At 40.5% G+C, this 22236-nt stretch overlaps 2 protein-coding genes across 2 annotated transcripts; both read left to right on the top strand.

The window, feature by feature from the left end:
* The first annotated feature begins 706 nt into the window (after positions 1–706).
* Positions 707–2161, top strand: LOC103460201 (nuclear factor 7, brain-like). Its single transcript, XM_008402281.3, has one exon. The coding sequence runs from the start codon at positions 707–709 to the stop codon at positions 2159–2161; it is 1455 nt and encodes a 484-aa protein (XP_008400503.2).
* A 2775-nt stretch (positions 2162–4936) lies between these two features.
* On the top strand, positions 4937–17211 carry lmln (leishmanolysin-like (metallopeptidase M8 family)). Its single transcript, XM_008402280.3, has 16 exons — positions 4937–5461; positions 6825–6928; positions 7631–7661; positions 8965–9047; positions 9238–9355; positions 9795–9973; positions 10068–10173; positions 10864–10958; positions 11097–11214; positions 12486–12593; positions 12688–12869; positions 13668–13800; positions 14396–14555; positions 14705–14835; positions 15448–15658; positions 16583–17211. The coding sequence occupies exons 1-16, from the start codon at positions 5324–5326 to the stop codon at positions 16681–16683; spliced, it is 1998 nt and encodes a 665-aa protein (XP_008400502.2). The 5' UTR covers positions 4937–5323; the 3' UTR covers positions 16684–17211.
* The last annotated feature ends 5025 nt before the right edge of the window (positions 17212–22236 follow it).

Genomic DNA, 22236 nt, shown 5'->3' with positions numbered 1-22236 from the left:
GTTTTTAGGAAACTCATTTTTAGGAGATTAATTTGATATAATTTGGAATAATGCTGTAAAATTATTCCAAAATGTGGAACAAGTTCACAAAATGAGGAGAAAGTGAAGCTGTGAAAACTTTCTGGATGCGCTACAAAAACACTCGTCTTTCGATCAGTTTATGGTTGCTTATTTTAATAATTTAACTAACACTACAGTTGCCAACTTGACCTTGTAGCTCTTCTCGGTGCGTCACCATCTCTTTCAGTTGTTCTTGCATGAAATCAGTATTTTAATATCCAATCTAATGTGGAGTTTCTTCCCACACTTTCACCCCCACAGAGTCTCACTTTAAAAAAGAATCAAAAAGGACACAGAAAATTAAATGTGTAGATCTGAAATTTACACTACCATAATTTTATGAGGGACCGAAAATTGATTGTTTTTAGTAACAAAGTCATGAATCAGAAAGAGCTTTTTCTAAAACTGCACATACAGAGAAAATTCTCTAGAGGGCGCCGTAACTCCGCCTGAAGAGTAAAAATACAACCGGAACCATTAAAAAAAAAGCCGGATGGAAAAAACTGAACACAAAGAACGGAAGTGAGGGACTGAGACACTAAACAGACTTGCTGCAAGAGGAAAACCGACAATATCACCGTGAAAGTAAGAAAGAAACCATTTCTGTGGGAGGAAAACCAACCCGCGTGCTTTCAGCTCCACTAAAATGGCTTCCAGATTAGAGGAGAATCTCTGCTGTCCGGTCTGCCAGGACATTTTCAAGGATCCGGTTCTCCTCTCATGCAGCCACAGCTTCTGCAAGGATTGTCTGCAGAGCTTCTGGAGGGTCACGTCCAGACGTTCGTGTCCTGTTTGCAGAAAAGTATCCGCAGAAGACGCTCCGTGCTGCAATCTGGCTCTGAAGAGATTCTGCGAGACCTTTCTGAAGCAGAAAGAGTTCCGAGATTCTCTTTCTGCTTGGTGCGTCGTGCAGACCGCAGACACCTGCAGTCTGCACGACGAGAAACTCGAACTCTTCTGCCTGGACCACCAGGAGCCGGCGTGTCTGGTCTGCAGAGATTCGGAGAGACACAGCGAGCACAGGTTCAGGCCCGTCGGGGAAGCCGCTCGGCAGCACCGGAAGGACCTCCAGGAAACTCTGGAGTCCTTGAAGAAGAAGCTGGGGCTCAAGAAGGAGGCTCAGGAGGACGTCTGTCAGGTGATGGAGCACATGGGGTTCCAGGCCCGCCGCACGGAGACGCAGATTAAAGAGCAGTTCAAGAAGCTTCACCAGTTCTTGGCAGAGGAAGAGGAGGCCCGGCTGGCTGCGGTGAGGGAGGAAGAGGAGCAGAGGAGAGAGCCGATGAGGGAGAAATTGCGGGCTCTGTTCAGGGAGATGAAGACGCTTTCGGACACAGTCAGAGCCACGGAGGAGGAGCTGAGAGCCGAGGATGTCTTCTTCCTGTGTCACTACAAGGCTGCGGTGGAGAGAGCGCAGCGCTGCGCCCTGCTGGAAGATCCAAAGCTGGACTGTGGAGCTCTGTTTGACCAGGCCAAACATCTGGGCAACCTGGCCTTCAGCATCTGGAGCAGCATGGAGACCATGGTGTCCTACACTCCCGTGGTTCTTAACCCGAACACGGCTCATACAAAACTCCACCTGTCGGAGGACCTGACGACTGCGACCACAGGAGAGACGCAGCAGCTTCCCAACAACCCAGAGCGGGCCGACCTCTGGTTTTCCGTCCAGGGTTCTGACGGCTTCGACTCGGGGAGCCACAGCTGGGACGTCGACGTCGGCGACAGCAGACTGTGGCTGGTCGGTGTGACGGAGAAGGAAGGCCAAGAGTGCCGGTTCTTGGTGACGCAGCTGCGTAATGGCGTATACACAGCGGAGGGTCCGTCGGCTCTTTCCACGGGTCTCACAGTGCAGAAGAAGATCCAGAGGATCAGGGTGGATCTGGACCGGGACCGGGGGAAGCTGTCCTTCTCCGATCTGGATACCAACGAGCACATACACACCTTCACACACACCTTCGCCGACAAGGTTTTCCCACACTTCGTCACCGATTGCGTTGTGAGAATCTTACCGATGAAGGTCTCTGTGAGCAAACGGCGGCTCCGAGGTTTTTCAAATCTGGCCTCAGATTCTCAGCTGGATTTAGATCTGAGGACTTTCTAATAAACTAGAGAGTGGGAGGATCTGAAGATGGTGGGGGTCTATCTTCAGGTTTTATGACTAGCGACGATGTTCGCCTCTGTTTGCTGCCTTCTGATTGGTTTAAATGGCAGTATCTAGTTTGATTTTCTATAATCTGTTGGTAGATCCTTTCAGTAAAGTCCAGAAGTTGTATTTGGGTTAAACTAGTCGACCGTATGATAAGGCCTGGCTGCAAAAACACAAAGTCCTACCAAGTAATTTTGGTCTAGAGAGTCTAGTGCAAATATCTTATTACACTTAAAATAAGACAAAACTAACTTACAAGTAACTTTTTAGCAATATACAGTGGCTTGTTTTAAGAAAACAATTCATTAATATTGATGAAAAAGTTCTTCGTCCATTGGCAGATTATTTCACTTACAAGACATTTTTCCCACGTTATGCTAATTTATCTGCCAAAATAACAAATACTTTTTCATCCATATTAATAAATTCTTTTCTTAAAACAAGCCTCTATTTCTTTCTTGAAAGTTGCTTTTAAATAAATTTGTCTCATTTCAAGCTTACTGAGAAACTAGACCAAAATTACTTCGTAAGGTTTTGTGTTTTTGCAGTGAAACAACCAAATATTTCTCCATCGTCTCGCATTAGTTTGCTGGATTACCTTGAAAACCTCCGAGGGGAATCGGCTAATTTTCCAGCTGTGGAAATATAGACACTTAATGAACAGGATTCTAGATAGAAATATGTCTCCTAGACCTTTTGGGTTAATGAACCTTTTAAATTTTATAGGAGAAAGCTTTTTAAATCCTCCAGTTTTGAGAGACGTTTTTCTCTTTTTTTTCTATTTTTAGCAGTTGTATTAGGAAACTGTAAAACAAAAATGTTATATTTTTTGCAATTAAAACAAATACGTTCTAGTTTTGTTTTTTAGTTTTGAAATAAAAATGTTGCTTCTTTCTTGGCATGCTGCATCTAATTTTTTTCATCTAAGTTTGCCAGAGTATTTTGCGTTTGCTACACAACAGTGACACAATAAAAAAATAAATGGCTAAATACCTTTAGATATCTTTACAATCATTTTTAAATACACATTTTAATTTCTTATGTGGGGATGCACAAGGTCACAAAACTTGGTTCACAATGACACATCCTGATTTACAAGTATAAAATATTTGTGACAAATCTGGGAGAGGAGGAGCAAGTTTATTACACAATCACTGATAATTGGTTATTATTTGTGAAGAAACCGAGCTCAAACGCAAAGATTAAAATAATGGCGTAAGATTGTAGCTGTAGGTAACACAACCGTCAAACCAGAGGGGCCTTTTTGAAAAATGCCCTGATAAATAAATTTGGTCTCCATGGAAATGTTGATCAGGATACCTGAAAAACTAGGTCCTGCATGGCCCATTGTTTTTCTATTAGATAAATGCCCTAATAAACCAATTTGGTCTCCATGAAAATGTTGATCAGAATGCTTGGAGAACTAAATGCTCATTGGGCCTTTTTTATTTTTGAAAATTGCCCCAATAAACAAAATTGGTCTCCATGGAAATGTTAAGAATGCTTGGAGAGCTAGATGCTCATGGACCCATTTTTATTTATTTATTTTTATTATTTTTTTTAATTGCCCTAATAAACACATTTGGTGATTTTTGATCCAGGTTTTTGAAAAATACTCTATCAAACATGTTGGTGTCCATGGAAATGCTGATCAGAATGCATGGAAAACTAAATGATAGTTGATCCAATTTTTTTGAAAATTGTCTTGATAAACAAATTTGGTCTCTATGGATACCTTCATTTAAATATGTAAAATAAGTATAATACTTAAAGGTATGTTGATAAAATTGTTCCGAATCATTGTCTATAATATGTTTTGTGTCATTGTTATTATTTTTTATATTGATGAGTTAATTTAAAACTAGGTGTTTATTGGTCCAGCTTTTTGAAAAATACTCTGACAACCATATTTGGTCTCTATGGTAATTTTGATCAGAATACTTAGAAAACTAGATGGTATTTCACCCAATCTTTTGAAAATTGTCATGATAAACAAATTTGGTCTCCATGGATACCTTGATTTAAATAGATTAAATAAGCATAATACTTTTATAAAATACATTTAAAATTGGATTGGTTTCCAATTGTAATCTACAATTTAATTGTTTTGTCTCATAATTTATTTAACTGAAAACTCCATGGTTCTTGGTCCAGTTTATTGTATAATACCCTAATAAAACATTGGTATTATTTAACAGTTGTCTCCAATAATAGTCAATGGAGACAAGTGTTTAGTCTTATTTTTTTTGTAATTTATATTTTGTCCTGTTTGATAAAAGAAATACTAACTTAATAGGAAGGCTAGCATAGTGATTAGGAAGAAAACAGTTATTTCAGTGTGAGTAAATCTGTTTTATTAATGAGGAACACCTCACTAAAGGATAACCCAGCAGGGTGAAGTAAAAATGTTGAGAGCGTCACTGTGGTGGCCATATGGTGAGACAGCAGCATTGGAACCAGGGACCTTAAAAGGCTAAAACAAATTCCATATTATCCAACCGAAATTTAAGTAATGAGATACAATCCGTTCATGTAGAGCTATTCAAAAGCAATTTCTGTTACTTGTAATGGGGTCTACCAGCGCTAAAATTATGTTAAAGTGCCAGATTTTGTGATGTAGAAAATAAGACAAAGGGGGAGAAAAATCACTTTGTAACCATTTTTAAACATAATGTAAAATTAATGGCAGAACTAACTTATATATTTAAGGGGGGGAAGCAATAATAAATCTCTAAACACCTCTGGTAACTCGTCAATAGCTAGAAACGATCTTTGTAGGCTTGCAACGCTCCCTTGTTCTGTAAATGTCTTTTTAAGTGGAGTGGTGCATCCTGTTCATACACGGTCTTCGGAGCGCCGGGTCCTCCTCCTCTCAGCTGACTCCGGAGCAACAAACCAGAACCCGCAGCTGCTGTCATTAAAGCCTTTAACCGGCCGGCGTTACAGTCTGCTCAAAAAAGTAGAACCGAATCATCGATCGTTTTTACAGGATGGTATCGTGTTCAGATTCACCTCGCGAGCGATGAATAAAACGCGCGCCGAGGGGACCGGACGGAGACCGGCGGCGGTTGTGTTTGCTCCGTGCTGCTCAGTACCGCTTCTCGGGCTCGTCAGAGGATGGAGCGCTGGTTAAGAGGGGGTGGCAAGCCGTCCGTGTTCCGGTTTCTCCTCGGTCCTGTTCTCGTCCTCTCGCTCCTAGCGGTACAAGCAAGCTGTCACAGAACCTGCACACACAGAGTCCCCTCCGGCCGTGAGGTGAGCCTCGGCTGTATCTGTAACGCTCACTGAACAGTTTGTATCGCTGGGGCTGTTAGCCAGCTAGCTGCCTGAGCTAATTAACATTGATTTTATTAACTATAAATTCTATTACAGGATGTTTAAACCCAAATTGTATCGACAGATATGTTGTCGGAGAACCCAACTCCACATTCACACCGTTGTAAAGTTTTGTTTCTTTTCACTGTAATTTGGAATTTAGCAGTTAGTTGAAAAGCTAAGAGGCTAACCAGAAGCTAATCTGTTCATCCGGCTTAATTTACAGCATTATTTATGTATATTTACCCAATTAAAGCGATTATTCAGAAATTTACAATCAATTTATTAGCTCTAACTGTACAATTTAAGCCTAACTTCTCCTAGCAACAGCAAAAATTGTACGTCCGGGTGGGCATTTTCAAAATAAAAGCTCAACAAAGATGTAATTGTAAACCAGACAGCTGAAACCTTCACAACCCAAAGAGCCCTTTTTATCCTAAGTTCAGCAAATTTAAACGCATCTAAAACTAAAAACGTTACATGACCTTTTGACAAAAAGACAAATTTTAGTTTCTGACAAAATGTTGTTTTTAAAGAAGCAGTTTTAACATTTGAAATAAATAAATGATGAACAACTTTAAAAAAAAAGAACTTGGCTACATTTCAATGAGATGAAAATTTATTTGTGAAAAAAGTATTTAGAAACTTAATGACAAAGGAAAAACATGATCTGAATATTATATTACTGGTACATTCTGTTTTACAAAATCAATGCAAATACATGTAAGACTGGAAACCAGTTAAAACCTGCAATTGGTATTATTTATTAGAAATATGTATTGTACAGTTTGACATTTTGTGCTGTCAGAATTGTTTGATTTTTTTTCTACTGTTGATTTCATGTGTATCAACAAATTATAAAACATAATTAAATGATTAATTTTACATTTATGGAGTTTTGACCGCAGTGCTATACTGTTACCTAATTTATTTAAAACTAGTTATACTTGTATATATTTTTATTGTCACTTTTATAATTATTTCAATGACGTCCAAATATCTTTGTAAAGGTTTAACGCCAAACTGCACACCCGAAATACACATACATGTAAAAGTATTAGTTTATAAATTCAGACAAAGTTATTTAGAGCCTTTGTGGAAGGTCAAACCTCTGAGCTATGCTAATATTTTCTAATTATTATTTACAAATGGTGAAAATAAGAGCACCAAGCTGGGTAGCTTAACATCAAGTTCAAAACTTACATTTAAAACAAATGTGAAAGAAGAGCTGTGGGGTGGATAATTCACAGTGGAAAAAAAAAAACAATTACATAACATTAAAGTTGCTGTTTACTTATTTCAGGTTGTCCATCAAGTGTACTTGAAGCCTGAGCGGTTAGCGAAGAGAAGCTCTCCTGACGACCTGCAGCTAAAGATAAAGATCGTCTACGACAGCAGCGTTGACCAGTAAGTTAAGCCTTGGCTTCATCTGGTTTAGTTACATGAACCACAGCTGTGAACAGTGCTCTGCAAAACTGTTCACACTGTTTGTTACATTTATTTTAAAATAAATTTTTAAACTGTCACCATGTCCTGGCATCTTATGAGACAAACAATCTGTGAAAATTTTGATCTCCCTGAGCAACCATTGCCATCTGAAGAAATTCTCAGTTTCTGACCAAAAACAACCAGTCGGAGCCAGGAGGCGGGTCTTAGCAGTGTCCATCAATCTTATGTACTTGCCACTAAATGTACTAATTGCAGAGAAACAACTTGCCGTTACAGGAAAACCGTTTATCTTACCGTTTGTCTGTGGTGGCAGTGCTGACTAGGCTGAGGATTCACAATAAGCTATGCTAGCTGCATCGTAGCAGAGTGCAAGAGGTGATGAGTAGCACCACACAGGGGGTGATTGACAGCACTAAGGCCCTCCTTGTAGATCTTTGCAGCTCTTGTCAGATTATTTTAGTTGCAGAGAGCATAAAAACGTCTCTTTGGATTGTAAAATTGACTGACCCTGACTTAGCGACATCGGGGGGCGAATGAAGTGTGTGACTGCAATGTGATAAATGCGGGACGGTTTAACGTATATTAATAATTTTGCTAAGGCACCACATATAATTTTTCTGAGAGTGGTTAATGTGCTCACTCTTTGTCTTCTCTTCACAGACTTCCTGCTGACAAGCGGAGACTGGTGAAGGTGAGAGGACATCTGATCACATCCTGTAAAAAAATAAAAATAAAAAAAAAAAAGGCTGCAAAGATAATAATGGCTGTTGGTAGACAAGGATATAAACCATCAGTGTGATCTTTCTAACAAATGGCAGCATTGTAGCCTCTTGTGATGTGGTGATAATGTGACCAGGGCTCAGCCTGAGGCCTCCAGGAATTTTAGACAATTGTAACCATTCAGTATGTTGCTGTGAGAATATAATACTAGTGCCTTAGACTTAATTATATCACCAAAATAAAGCTGATTAAAGGGAACCTATTTTGCTAAATTTACATTTTGCACATATTTGTACTTTTACGTTTCCACTGCTTCTAAAAACAGCTCATGTGTTTTTGGAAATATGTTGATGTTTTTTTTTGTTTTGGTGTCTGTAAAATGATCAGTTTCAAAATTTTCCCTATTGTCAAATCACAAATCAGCAGGAACTGCCCCTAACGTAGCAATCTCAGCAACCCAGCCGGTTACCTAGCAACCCAAACTGAGCTCCAGCACGTTTACCGCTGTTTGTGCTTTACAATGGCTGCTGGAAAAGACAAGTGTTTTGTTGTCAACTTACCATCCAGAAACCACTTGCTGCAGTCTCGTTAGTTGCACAGGAGTCTCTACTTCTGCTGTTCAAAGATGTACGGTTGTATAGTTGCACGTCTTTTCGCAGCCATTTTCAAATACGAGTGTAAAGGTTGACTCCGTTGGGGCATGGCCAGCAGTGGCTTATTTGTATTTAAAGTGACAGAGACCTGAAACAGGTCATTCTGATAAGAGCTCAAAATAGGCAGAACTGAGCAAATTGAAACATCACTAACTGAGAATGATTTTAAAAATTGTGATGAATATGTTCTATATAGCCCACAGACCCATATTAAACATAATAGGTCACCTTTGAAACATTTTGAAGTGCTGCACAAGCTAATAGTTGTACATGTTCTCTGTGGGTTGTAAATAAATATCTGCATGACTTTAAATCAGTACATCATTAAATGACGTGGTGACTTTCAAATAAGGGTTTGCCAATAAAGCGGCGCTGCTTTTCTTAATTTTGGGTGTTTGGCAATTGTCCGACACTTGCATGTGAAACCGATCTCATCTACCTCTGTAAAGGTCTGAAAATCAACCACTGAATTTTAGACCTTTACTGAATTCTTCCTCCATATTTGCTGACTTTTCAAACAAAAAATATCGGTATCGGCCAGAATCAGGATCGGCGGGTTGGGCTTTTTAAAGATTGGTGACTGGCCATAGTTTCCAGCTCTCTCTGTACATCTCTCTTCAGGACAAGCTGTTTCCTCAGGCCATCGACTACCTGCATAGGGCATTCAGCTTGAGGCACAGGGTGGGACCCGTGCTGCTAAGCAGGTACCTCACCATTCCCATCACCGGGTTTAGAATCTGGGCAACAGTTGGCAGATTTAGTAACTATGTTCATTTGTTTGTTTTTTAATTGGTGGAAAAAATGTCTTCCTTTACGGTTTTAGCTGTCAAATCTGGAAATACATCAGAAACCAGATAAACCTGTGCAAGGTTTAATATCTCTGTTTCTTTTCAGACAATGTGCAACCAACCAGTACTTGAGGAAGAGAGGTGACCCTCATCGATACTGCCAGGACGCCTGCGCAGACGTCACCCGGTGCGGTCCTGTCATCGTACCACAGCAACACCTGCAGGTCGGAAACAGCTGCGCAACGTATAAGTCCTTCTTTAAAATGCATTTAATGTTAAGTTAAAGGTAAACAGTGCTGGAAGTGGCAGAGAACAGAGTATTAAAGCTCCCATTTGGTGTTGATACCACTTATTGGAATGAAATGGGTTCTGAGTCTGTTCTGCATAAATGTCTTTATTTTGCTGAAATTGTGACTTTATTGTCCTAATATTATGACTCCTTTCTAACACTCTGTCGCAGATGTTGCACTTAAGACTAAAAAATAATTGTGAATTAAATTTTTACCCAGCTTTAGTAACTGTACTATTAAATGTTGAGATTATCTCCATGGACACCAGGAACTGGGTATCGGCCACCAAACTTTATCTGGTTTATGGACGGCCCTGGAAAGTGGAGGGTGAAGGCATCAAAGAGGGTTTTTAACATTTCTGTTTCTTTCTCAGCAATGTATGGTTTGCAGCGAGTCAGGGAAGTCCTGTGGCCCAGCGGGGCCCCCTGACGGCCCCGGGGTGGAGGGCTCAGACTTTGTGCTGTACGTCAGCGGCATCACCACCGAGCGGTGTGGACAGGAGAACATAGCGGCCTACGCTGCCTACTGCCAGCTGGAATCAGAGCTGGACCGGTCAGCTTAGTTAGTCTTTAACCTTGATAATGTCCAGGAATAAAGACAAATCTGTACTTTTTAACTCTCTATATGCGTGTGTGTGTGTTTTCAGGCCCATCGCAGGTTATGCCAACCTGTGTCCAGCCATGATCTCCTCTCAGCCTCAGGAGTTTGAAGGAATGCTCTCCACTGTCAAACACGAGATCATCCACGCTCTGGTTAGAACAGTTTCACTCATCTGACACACACATCACATCGCTAGGCCTGTCACAATAACACATTCTGGACGATAAATTGTCCCAGAGGTTATCATGATAAACGATAACATTGGTGTTTTGACACCATTAACGGAATATGTTCTGAACGCGACTTTCCCATGTTCAGAACACATTCTCAAAGATCAATGGACTTTAAATTCTAATAAATATTTAAGACTGGAACTGGAAGACATTTTAAATATCCAAATAAACAAAACGACAAATAAAATGAATTATGAAGTCTCTGTAAACAAAATTTTCCTTCAAAAAAGTTTAGTTGAGACCCAAAGTAGCTGAAAACTTTAGTTATCCAGTTTATAGTAGAGAGAGAAAAAACGATAAATCGGGCAAATGGAAATTTTTCAGCTTCTTCTAATTTATCATGTCATTAATTGATCTATTGCTTATTGCAACAGTCCTACCTATTAAGCTTAATTAGATTATTTTTCTTGATCTGGAGTACACTTCTTGTTTGCTTTTTTTTCTGAGTATTAGTCATACAAAACACTTCAAGTCATTTTTGTTACATTAGCCTTGCTGTTGTTGAGGAAGAAAGTTTCTCTCCATCAAAATCGACTATTTCCCGTACTCCAACATCTCTCTGCCCTACATGCTACTTCAGTGACTGAGATTTTTGTGTGTGTTCACCAGGGGTTTTCGGCCGGTCTGTTCGCCTTCTACCACGACGACGAGGGCAAACCTCTGACTCCGCGCTTCGCCAGCGGCCTTCCCACGTTCAATGAGAGGTAAACAGACGGCCGATCTCGCATCTTATCTGCCTGACACTGGCTGTGTTTTCATCCAATCAGCTTCATTTGTGTAGCGACGCTGTTTCCAGTCAGATTCCCCTCCTCTAACCTCTTAACCTTTGACCTACTGCTCAGCCTGGGCCTGTACCAGTGGAGCGAGGCGGTGATCAGGAGGGTCAGCCGCCTGTGGGACATCAGAGGAGGAGAGATGGTGCGGCACCACGTGCATGTCCTGGTCACTCCTCGGGTCGTGGTAAAGATTAGTTTCTCTGCTTCACAGGTCCACTCTAGAATTTAGTAAGTCAATGATTGATTTCATGGGGCTGTCTCTAAATTTTTTGATTCTCTTTTAAAGAGGCGGTATCATGTAAAATTGACATTTTTGAGCTTTCCATCATGTTATAATGTTATTCCCTCTTCAAAAATATACCTGGAACATTGCCGTGATTCTTTCACGAATGTTTAAGAAATTCTTTAATCTCCATGGCAACCATTCAGCTGTGCGAAATACCTGGGTGGACCTAGCCCCGCCTTCAAAGCTCCTCCAAGCTGCATTTTCCAAACTCCCGGGCTTCTGCCTCCCAGAGGCAGTGTGGGGGAACTGTGATGAATTGATTATCAAAATAATTGTCAAATAATTGACTAATTGCCAATTTGTGTATACACTCTCAAAAAAAAGTCAATTTGCTGAAAAGACAACACAGCGGGAGCAGTATTAAAGCCCAAACTGTGTAATTAAGATTTAAAAACTTCTGTCTGTAAACATGTTCAAAGTGACGGTTTCAGCTTCACCTGGTTCAAATTCTGTAGACGTCACAGCTATTCAGATTCTTTTACTATCCAGTTAATCGGTTAATCAAAAAAAGAGCAACAGAAGCAGAAAAGCTCTGATGTTAAAACTATTAACTTTTCCTACAAATGATCAAGCGTACACAAAAAGAATGCTAAATTATTGCATTTTAGACAATAATATATTGTTATTGCCTAAAATAATACCATATTAATATATAACATTAATGTATTATTTAAAAACAAAATTGTTTTCATGTTTTCTGTAGTTTTATTACTGTTTAAAATAACCAAATGAAAAATATGCAGAATGTGCATATTCTGCAGAATTCTTTTATCTCATTAATGCTATGGATAATCGATAAATACTCGTTTACTAATATACTGTAATTATTTTTACAAGGTTTAATTTGGCAATAACATAAAATCCCTGTGAAATGCACTGAAGCCTCTGAGGTGACAAAATGGGAGACAACAGGTTTGACTGGTCTCTAAAGCGACGCTCTAACCTTATTTTGGTTGTTCTTTCTATACGCCCAGTGTGTCTAAAATTTCTTTGTGTCCATTTTGGTTCTATTTTTTTGTCCATTTTCTTAACAGCGTTTTAACTGAACCCTGTTAACTTGACAGAAAACCCAGTGAGACTCGGATGTGTTCAGTAATACTTCAGTTTGGTCTGGATGTCGTTTTAGCCAATGTGACGGAGTCACCGGGTTGTCTGTGTCGCTCCTGCAGGAGGAGGCCAGGAGGCACTTCGGCTGCCCCATCCTGGAGGGGATGGAGCTGGAGAACCAGGGTGGGATGGGAACTGAGCTCAACCACTGGGAGAAGCGGCTGCTGGAGGTCCGTACCTTCTGCCCACTCGCTACATTTTACTAAACGCCAAACAAACCCGACTTGTTCGTTCCTCCTCGTGATTCCGTACGACTCTGTCCAGAACGAGGCCATGACGGGCTCCCAGAACCTGGTCTTTTCTCGCCTCACGCTGGCCCTCATGGAAGACAGCGGCTGGTACCGGGCCAACTACAGCCTGGCCCAGAGGCTGGACTGGGGCCGTGGCCTCGGCTGCGACTTCGTTATGAAGAGCTGCAAGTTCTGGATGGACAGACAGAGACAGAGGTGCTGTTTAAAATAAGAATAATGATTCCAGATGTCAGGTTTTGTTATTTTTACTGCCAACTCTCAGGGTTATTTTTATGGAACAGTTTGGTTTCCTTACTAAGCAGTCTGTCATAAAAAGTATCAGGATAAATAATCTGAGTTTATTCTGCAACATTGTGATACTTAAAGGGACAGTATTATGTAAAATTTACTTTTTTGAGCTTTACACATTGTTATAATGTTATAATAATCAAAAACATAACTGGAGTTTTGCCTCGATTCTTTCACACATGTTTAAGAAATCTTTTAATCTCAATGGCAACCATTCAGCTGTGCAAAATGCCTGGATGGACCTACAAGAACAAAGCTTCTCCTTGGAGCTACAGATTCCAAGTTTTCACTTCTCTCCTGTGTGACTCCCCCACTCGGCTCCTTCAGACTAGCCAGCAGCAATTGGCAAACACCTGGTGGACCTGAGCATCAGCTGAGCTGTTTATAGGAGCCATGTCTCTGTGAAATGCTGGTAAAAATGTTGCTAAAGGGTTAACAGAGGAGCCATGTTGTGATGACTTTCTGAGAGCAGTGTTTCAGAAAGAGTAGGAGTTTTTAAAGACACAGAGGCCCAATTTGAAGGCATTAAAACTATGATGTAAAATCTTTCAAGTCGTATTTGATATATACCTAATTGATTGTGCTATAAAATGACACTATGGGGCTAGAAAACGCATAATACTGCCCCTTTAATTTTTTTCTTTTTGATATTTTCTGATCATGCTTCACTTCCTCAGTTTCTCCCTTCACTGTTGTTTTTTTCAGGGGGCACCCTGTGACCCCGTTCTGTGACACGGTGCGGGCCTCTCCTCTGCAGCTGACCTGCAGACAGGACCAGCTGGCAGTGGCTGTCTGCAACTTACAGAAATACCCCCAGCAGTTGCCCCTGGAGTACCAAGTGAGTCAAAACCCTTTTCCCAGCAGCCGTTTCTCTGATACTGTGCATCTAAGCTTGACTTTCTAGATCGTCACTATACAAATTTTATTAAATAACTGGTTATAGGCTTTTTGGAAAATTTACAGATTGGATATTTTATCAATAGAATTGGCCAATAAATGAAAACCTAATAAATGAAAGCCTATTGAATGAAATACTTTTTTTAGTCTCTGAGCTAAAAAATAAAAGCTCTGTCCCAAACCTTAACCCATTTCCAGTCCTCCCACCCCTTAAAATAAAAACATTACCAAAGAAATGACATACCCAAGATAAATTAAAAAGACATTTCCCCCTCAAAAAGAGAAAAAAATGCTCTCCCCATAAAAAACGTAAAACCACCCATTAAAAAAAAGAAAAAAATACAAATAACCAAAAAAATATATTCACAACCTGAAAAAAATAAATTGGTAATCAGTTCAAAAAAAGTATACATTATCAAATATATAAAAAAAAAAGATATAATAAAAAATATATACATTTCCCTCCAAAATTTTAATATTGCCAAACAATAAATAACTAAGAAAAGACATTCCTATGTGCCTCGTGGTTTTGTCAGTATTTCGATCGGATCCCGGACGTTGCTGCAGATCAGCTGTCATTCTACGGGGGCGCTGTGGAGATCGCCGATTTCTGCCCTTTCAGCCAGGAGTTCAGCTGGCACCTCGGCGGAGAATATCAACGAAACTCGTACTGCAGAGTATCGGAGAACCAGCCAGGTGCGGCTCACATCGAAAGAAAGATGATAATAGCACACATAGATAAAAGATGATAATGGTGAATCTAGCGCTCTGAACATCAGCTGATGTCTGAGTAAAAGTAATTTAACCGTGTGTGTGTGTGTGTGTGTGTGTGTGTGTGTGTTTAGACTCATGGAGGAATTATGGAGCGGAGCAGTACGGCCCGAACTCTGTGTGTCTGTACCAGAAGTCGGCCTTCGTCATGGAGCAGTGCACCCGGAAGATGATGTATCCAGACTGGGGCTCCGGATGCTACAAGGTGCTCAGTTTGTCCTCATGTGGCGAACAGCCACCTGGAGTCTGCTGAGATGTCTCTCATGTCTATATTTACTTATGAAGTTGCATAATAAGTTTTAACTTGCGATTTAAAGTATGCTTCTAACTAAGTTAACAAAAACGTATTGTTTTTTGAGGTGTGAAGAATGCAGAACGATAATAAGATCAAGAGGAAGAGGATGGATCACTTAAACTCTGGACTGCAAATAGAAGTTCAAACTTTTTCTTTTTATATTTTGATTCCTGTGGCAGCAATAATGTTTTATTGCTGCCACAGGTTGGCGCCAGTACTTCAGCTACATTAGGATACTAATTCATATTAACTAAGTAAAAGGCTTTCTCAAGGTTGTGAGGTCTCCCTGGTCCAACACACTGGAATCCAATAGCAGTCATAAGATAAGTGCAGTCAGGTTCTCCAGAGTCCTGCTAACGACCTCATTATTTGACTCAGGTGTGTCGAAGTAGAGGCGCATCTAAAGGTTGCAGGAGTCCGGCCCTCCAGGCCTGGAGTTGTCCACCCCTGTGAGGGCCAAATTTGTAGCATTCTTGAACCGCGGCCAGAGTTCACACAAAGCTGTTGCTGCCCCTCCTGCAGGTTTCCTGCTCGTCTCAGGGCCTGACGGTGTTCGTTCAGGACCGCTCCTTCCTGTGTGTGAGGAAGGGTCAGCAGCTGAGCGTCAGCGTCCGGGTCAACGACTGGGTTTACAACGGAGTCCTGATCTGCCCCGCCTGCACCGACTTCTGTGACGACTGCCCCCTGCCCCACCAGCTCCTGCCCATCAACGCCTCCAGGAGCAACCCCATCGGTCAGTTTCACTCAGGGCTTTAGACACTAAAGCAGAAAGTTATCAATTAATGACTTGATCTTCAGGCAACTGACTGCATCAATCGACTGACGATTAATTTAAAACAAAAAAACTAAGTTCTCACTTGTATCAAAAGGGCCGACCGTCTCCCAGAAGATGAAGGGCACAATTTTTAAAATGCTGAATTAAAAAAAACAACATTTTGTCAGCTGTATTAAATACTGACAGAATAAACATTAAACTGTGATTCTAACTAAACTTAGACATATTTATAAAAAAGTAACTTCTTAGGTTGCTAAATAGAAAAATCAAATATGAAAAGGATAATTCAATTAAATTTAACTATTTAATTTTCCTTTGGGATAAACTATTTTTAAAAAAATGTGTGAACCACTTATCTCCCCGTGAACAGACGCATGGTCAAACAGATAGGTTGCTCTTGAAGGAAAGTTAGTACATTAACTCAGGACAGCCCTCAAAATCAAAAGTGTTTTTTATTGTCTGTTTTCGTCATGTTACATTTTCCCCTCTGCGTTTCTGACGCCACATCCTGACCTTTGTAGCACAGAAGTCATTTCTGAATGGTAAGTTGACGTTGCCATGCAGCTCGGCTAATTGAGCATTATTAAGGTTAAACTTAAGGAGCTTGTCGAGTGTTTATATTTCTAAACAGAACCACATGAAGTACATTTTTCATCCCACACCGGACTCAGTTTGGACCGTTTGACTTTCCCGTTCTGATATCTGCATCTTTAGTCTCTGTCTGCTGCTCGCTTAGGTTACACGCGCCCTCTGATGGGGCCAAACTACACTAAAAAAGTCTAAGACATTAGGACTTCATTGACATTTAAACGTAATTCAATTAATTGTTTGCATCCCTATTAAAGAACACAACATTAATTATCTGTGTTTTTTTGCTTTCAGATCCCTGCTCCAGTTCTCCAGGTCTGGCCATCACTCTCTGGCTCCTTCTGCTCAACCTGCTCCCTTTAGTGGCTGGACTGTTGATCTGCCACTGGAGCTGATGAAACACACACAAACACACACACACTCTCACAGTAAAGTAGCTAAAACTCTTCTGTACTGTAGCCCTCAGAGGACTTAATGACACACCTTGTTTTTCTTCTGTATTTGGTTTTCTTTCCTTTTAACCCGAAGCTGGGAAAAAACCTTTTTACATCCCTAACTCTCTCTCTCCCTCTCTCTGCTTCTACACTTATTGTTTCCACCTTCGACTCAACGTTTTTCCTCTCAGGATCTTTGCTCTTCCATTCCTGTGTTTTGGGGTTTTTCCAATGACGAAACTGTGTCTGCGTGTCTCAATACCGTCTGCTGCAGAAGGGTGTGTTTACATGCACTTCAAAAACCAGGTTACACTCTTTTCTTTTTCGTGTAATTGAGAACTCTGGTTACTGTAATCATAATGTAAACACTGCAGACACACCTACACAGGTTATTGCTGGCTAGGGGAGGTACGGTTATTTAATTCTGGCAGCTGATGTGGTTACTTGCAGGTAAACTGTTCCTATTAAAGGGAATGTGCATGTTATGAACCAATACTTGTCTCTTTTCAAGGCTGCGGTGCGTTGATATTGATGTAAATATGTAGAATTATTTAAAATTAACTTTTTATTGCGAGAAAAAACACAAACGGATTTCTATCAAGTTAGTAAAGCAAAGGCTAGCTTTTGACTTTCATTCTTTTCTTGAATTCACGTGTCAAAGCGTCCTCCCCTTTTCGGATAAAAGTTAACTGCTTTCAACACAAGCGTTTTGTATCTGGCATTAAAATCCATCCTGCATCATCAGAGCTCAGTTAATTACGTGCTTTCAGTCACTTTGACTGTTGCTGTTCAGTCACAAACATGAGTGAAATTCATCTGAATAACATTTTTGTGAAGTTATGTTTCCAACGCACACAAACAAAACATTCAGAACTTCACCCACACTGCAACCTGTCATCCACTGATCAGCCAAATCCAGAGTTGAATGGGTTCTCGCTTGTATTTTGGCCTATCGGGATGTGCTAATGCTAGCAAACTGTCCTAAGAATTTAACATTGCTCAGATAGTTTCCAGATTTGTTGCGTTGCTCTTCAAATTTCAGGCAAGTCATTCCCAAATCTTGGATTTATGAATGTCACAGTTTCAGCTGCAATTCAGAAAGCCGCCGAGATTTTATTGTCGTTGTGGCTAGTTAGCATGCTAATCTTGTTTAGCAGCACAAGACGCTTCATTTTGTTTTTTGGTTTTAAGTATTAAAGGAGACCTGGCAGAAATAAATGCAGAACAGCAGTACTTGGTATTTAGTGGAATACCAACGGACAGGCACAGTGACGAATGGTTTATCGTCCTGTGGCTGTCAGCATTTTAAATGGGCAGCGGCCATTTTGAATTCAAACTGAGTAGCCCTGATAACTCTGATGTTTCTAATTTCAAGAAGTGTTCAAACTGATACTAATTATTTTTACTTTAAGTACAAAAGGAAGTCACCATTAGGGGTCACAGTTTTTTGCAGTGCATGTAAACATGTTTTCATAACTCTTATATTACAGGGAACAGAATACTTATTGGATTAAAATGAAATCTAATTTTTTTTTTCATTTGAACCCTCCCACGGTCTTATGAGACGGGGTCATTTGGACCCCTCAAGTTTTTTACCGTGTGCGCGGTCTGGCGAGGTCACACCGACCCCGGGTGCATTTTTACGATTGTGTTTTTTTTTTTTTTCTTTTTGTCTACTTTGTGGTTTTGAGAACTGACGGTCTGACTTCCGACCGTGACATCTTTCGCACTCCTGAGCGCCTCGCTGAGTGAAACGCAGCAGAGTGTTCGTCTTTCTCCCAGTAGAGGAGGACCACGATGGATGGAATCTCTCCAGCTTGAACCCATTGTAAATTTTTTTTCTTCAACCTCTCAATGCTCAGGTTTTATATTTATTTGTCTCCTTTCATGTTGCACTAGAAGTAGAATCGAAGATATCAACACTACAGCTGGATTTCAAATCTCCTTTTGGACATTTTGTTTTGTTTTTATTCATTAATTTTGGATGGCGACAAAGAGGAACACTAGAACGTTTTTTGTTTGTTTGTTTGGATTTTTACACTAGAACACACTCCTGAGGCAAGACTGGAAACTGCGCTGTTTGGTGACCCCTGCTGGCAGCAGTGGGGAACAGTTTAAAGCTTTAGAATGTGAGGCAATCTATCACACAGGAACGTTTTAAATTTGTGAGGTGGAGTACCTGGCGTTTAAATGAATGACCTCTCTTGTTGTGAGCAGACCTCAGGTTTCATTAATGAAGTCATTGAATGAATCTGTAGCTCTTGTAGGAATAAGCTGCTCATACTCATTTTTTTTTCTGAAGTATGTTGAATTTCTCCTGAGCTGATTAATCATTCGCTGCTTTTACATACAAAGTCAGAACCTGGATCTCGTCACACTCAAGTTAATGGGGTCTTGGTTTTATTTTCCTCCGAAAATATTTTTTTGTAGTCCAATCAGCTGATTAAAAACTACAATCACTGAAGCACTTTCTCTGACATCCTATCAAAAGCTATTTAACCAGGCAGAGCGGTACGCTTGAAAGTTTGGAAAACCTTTGTCATGCCTCGGCTTCAGTAATTTGTACGTGCGTACTGCTGCGTGTGCTACAGGTTTCACATGAACCACCAGAAGAAAAACTGTTTAGCAACGCCGTTTTATAAGCAGGGAAGCCATATTTGTGAAATTCCGACTTCAGGCAGTGTTATTCTTAAATACAACCTGTGAATTCTGACTTTTGAGAAAAAAAAAGAAAAAAAACGGGCAGCAAAATTCCTACTTGGACGTTTGGAATTGAACACAAAACTCTTCCGGTACTTGGGATGTTCAGCGTAGCCATCGGTTCGACTGGTTTCCTGACATTTCTACGCACATCTAAATCCACTTTTTGTTTTTCTGTCAGCTGTGAAAGTTTTCTTGCTCCATTTCGATTTGCTATAAGCTTCAAGGAAAGCTGCTGCTTTTTTCAGAATAAATACGGTTGTTGATGCCTGTAGGTATCTTAAGGTAAAACTGTTCTCTTAAACTCTTGATCAGTATTCTTATTTCCTAAGGAGGGATTTAGACCCTCCAGTGTTTTCCTATATCTGCCTCTACTCGGGGTTAAACATCCTGCAGATGGACCAGGCAGATGTCGGAGCCGCCGACACTGGCAGGAATGCAGCGGTGCTTCTTATTTTAACATGGACGTCAAAAGAAACTGAAGGACTGTTTTAATCAGCTCAATTGTAACATTGGACATATATATATGGCAAAAGGCGTTTTGCAGTTTTGTACATGATTGTTTTTAAAATGCAGCCAGTGAGATAAAGACCACTTTGTCTGAACTGGTCCTCGGTTCAGTGGCTCAAGTTTTACTTTCACTAACCGGAGGAAGCTACAGCCAAATTTCTCTATGACGTGAAGTGATCATTTCACTGCAGAACAAATGACCTTTCAGCTAAATGTCTGTCTGTGTTTTTGTGACAGGAGACTGAGAAATGCTTGTATGCTGTAATGGTGCACATAAAATGTTTTTCTTTTTTTTTTTGTAAACTAAAGAAGAAAGGGTTGACTGTGATGTAATGCGCTTTTCATTATCAGAAGTGTCAAAACCAGATTCGGTGTTTGTATGGTAAACTTTTCAAACCTCCTCAGTGACTGTTAGACCTTTATTTAGTAATCCTGTGGTTTTGTTGTGAGGTGAGGTCACTATTGGCCCTTTTCCACTTGCACCTGTTCACAGCAGCTTGACTGGGCTCTGTGTGGTTCTAAGGGAGGTCCGCCTATGTGGAACCAGACATTTTTCTAGAACATACTTCGCTGGGGGTCGTACTGAGCCTAGTTGGGCTGAAAAAGTGATGTCAGAAAAGTGTCGGTCGGGGCTTAACAGCGCGCGACTCGTCTGGAGGCTACAGACCTGGACGCGGCCGACTGGAGTTTGACTTCCGGTATCTTTGCCGCATGTCTTTCCTCGCTTCTCTTTGACTGCTTCTACTCTGACAGCTGGAAAAAAAAATCTAAAATAAAAGGGGGGGGTGGGGAGAAAAGATTTTTGTCACTAATTTGCTAGGCAGAGTGGTGGTCAGTGGTTGTGACACAAGAACAACTTCCCCTTTTTTAGAAAATAATTTTTGGGGGCTTGGGCAATGGTGGGCTTTATTGAAAAAAGAGAAAAAACAGGTAGAAAAGTGGAAGTCATACAGCAAAGGACTTGACACCAGGAGTCAAATTCAGGGCAACTTGTGACGTCTCCCGTCGTCTCTGCTCTGCATATGGTGCGCAGGTTCTGGCAGCCATAGCTCACTTTACCATAATCCGACTCGCCATTTTTAAAGACAACAGCCACTGAGCGGATTTGTGCAACACGATGTTCAACGTAGCTTCCATGTCCTCCATTGTATATTTGTGTGTCGTGTACAAATCACATCACACAACTTTTTAGACTCTGGGTCTACGCAGTTACGACTCTACCCACTAGAGTCCTCACTCAATTAGTGGAAAACCAGTTGAACTGTGTTGAGCTGCGTTGCTATTGGAAAAGAGCCACATGTGTGTAATAGAGTTTTTTGTTCCCCCAACCAGTCAGAAAGTTGATGGTCTCTCAAATCAAACCAGTCAGGATTTTCATCCATGTTTTGGTTCCTACAGGGGTCTGTTGCCATGGCAACTTTGGACTCGCCGTTTCCTTCAGCAGAAAGTGCAGAAAGATGCTGACAATAACATGGCTCCTGATCTATTAGTTACTCTGGGGAACAAACTAAACAGTCCTCTTTTGTCTTTAGTTATCCAATTTATAAAAATAAAGGACTGGATAACCAAATGGAGCAAGAATATCTATTAAGAAAATCAAAAGAACTTGACAAATTACACTTACATGGTCTTTATTGTCTTTGAAGAAAATTCCATTCCCGTTCTCCAGCGTAGCTTGCTAACTCATATTAACCTGCATCTCTGTAAAGCACTTAAAGAATGAACTTTGTTTTCTGAAGCTTGCACTAAACCAGAAGAGCTGGCCTCAATAATGAGGACTTTTCTGGTAAACCAACAGAGTAACTGAAGGATGCATTTGGGTTCAGCTCTTTATTTGACGTGTTTTCTCATAACGTGTCTGTCTTTGTGTTCTGATCAACGTTCTGGCAGCAACATGTCCACCAGAAGGAAACTTTGCCTTTACAAGCCCACATGTTCAGAGCCAAACGGTGTTAGACGTTGGTCTCATCACTGTCTGCATTGTTCAGATAGTCTGGCCTCGGCCCATTTTTCTTCATTTATTTGAATTCATGCTTCTGTATTTACTGATGTTGGACTGAGCTGGAAAAGAAAAATAATTTTGTTAAAATCATGGAAACATGGCGTTTGTGTTATTTCAGTACTGAGGTGGAACAGTGAAAACACTTATTTCCTTTTTTTTTTAAAAAAGGGCTGCTTTTATTACAAATAAAGGCTTTTCCCCTTCAAATAAATGCTTTCAATACCCCATAGCAATGAGTTTTGTCTTATTTAAATAATGTCTCATGAAATTGGTAAGTAAACTTGCCCATAACTTCATAACCA

The sequence above is a fragment of the Poecilia reticulata genome, chromosome 2 (assembly GCF_904066995.2).
Source record: "Poecilia reticulata chromosome 2, P_reticulata-male-v2, whole genome shotgun sequence".
Lineage (NCBI taxonomy): Eukaryota > Metazoa > Chordata > Actinopteri > Cyprinodontiformes > Poeciliidae > Poecilia > Poecilia reticulata.
This window is presented reverse-complemented; position numbering and strand designations above follow the sequence as displayed.

Coding starts and splice junctions, on each gene's coding strand:
- LOC103460201 (XM_008402281.3), top strand. CDS start 707: ATGGCTTCCAGATTAGAGGAGAATCTCTGCTGTCCGGTCTGCCAGGAC.
- lmln (XM_008402280.3), top strand. CDS start 5,324: ATGGAGCGCTGGTTAAGAGGGGGTGGCAAGCCGTCCGTGTTCCGGTTT. Junction 10,959..11,096: donor CTTCCCACGTTCAATGAGAG/GTAAACAGACGG, acceptor CCTACTGCTCAG/CCTGGGCCTGTACCAGTGGA. Junction 15,659..16,582: donor CTCCAGGAGCAACCCCATCG/GTCAGTTTCACT, acceptor TTTTGCTTTCAG/ATCCCTGCTCCAGTTCTCCA.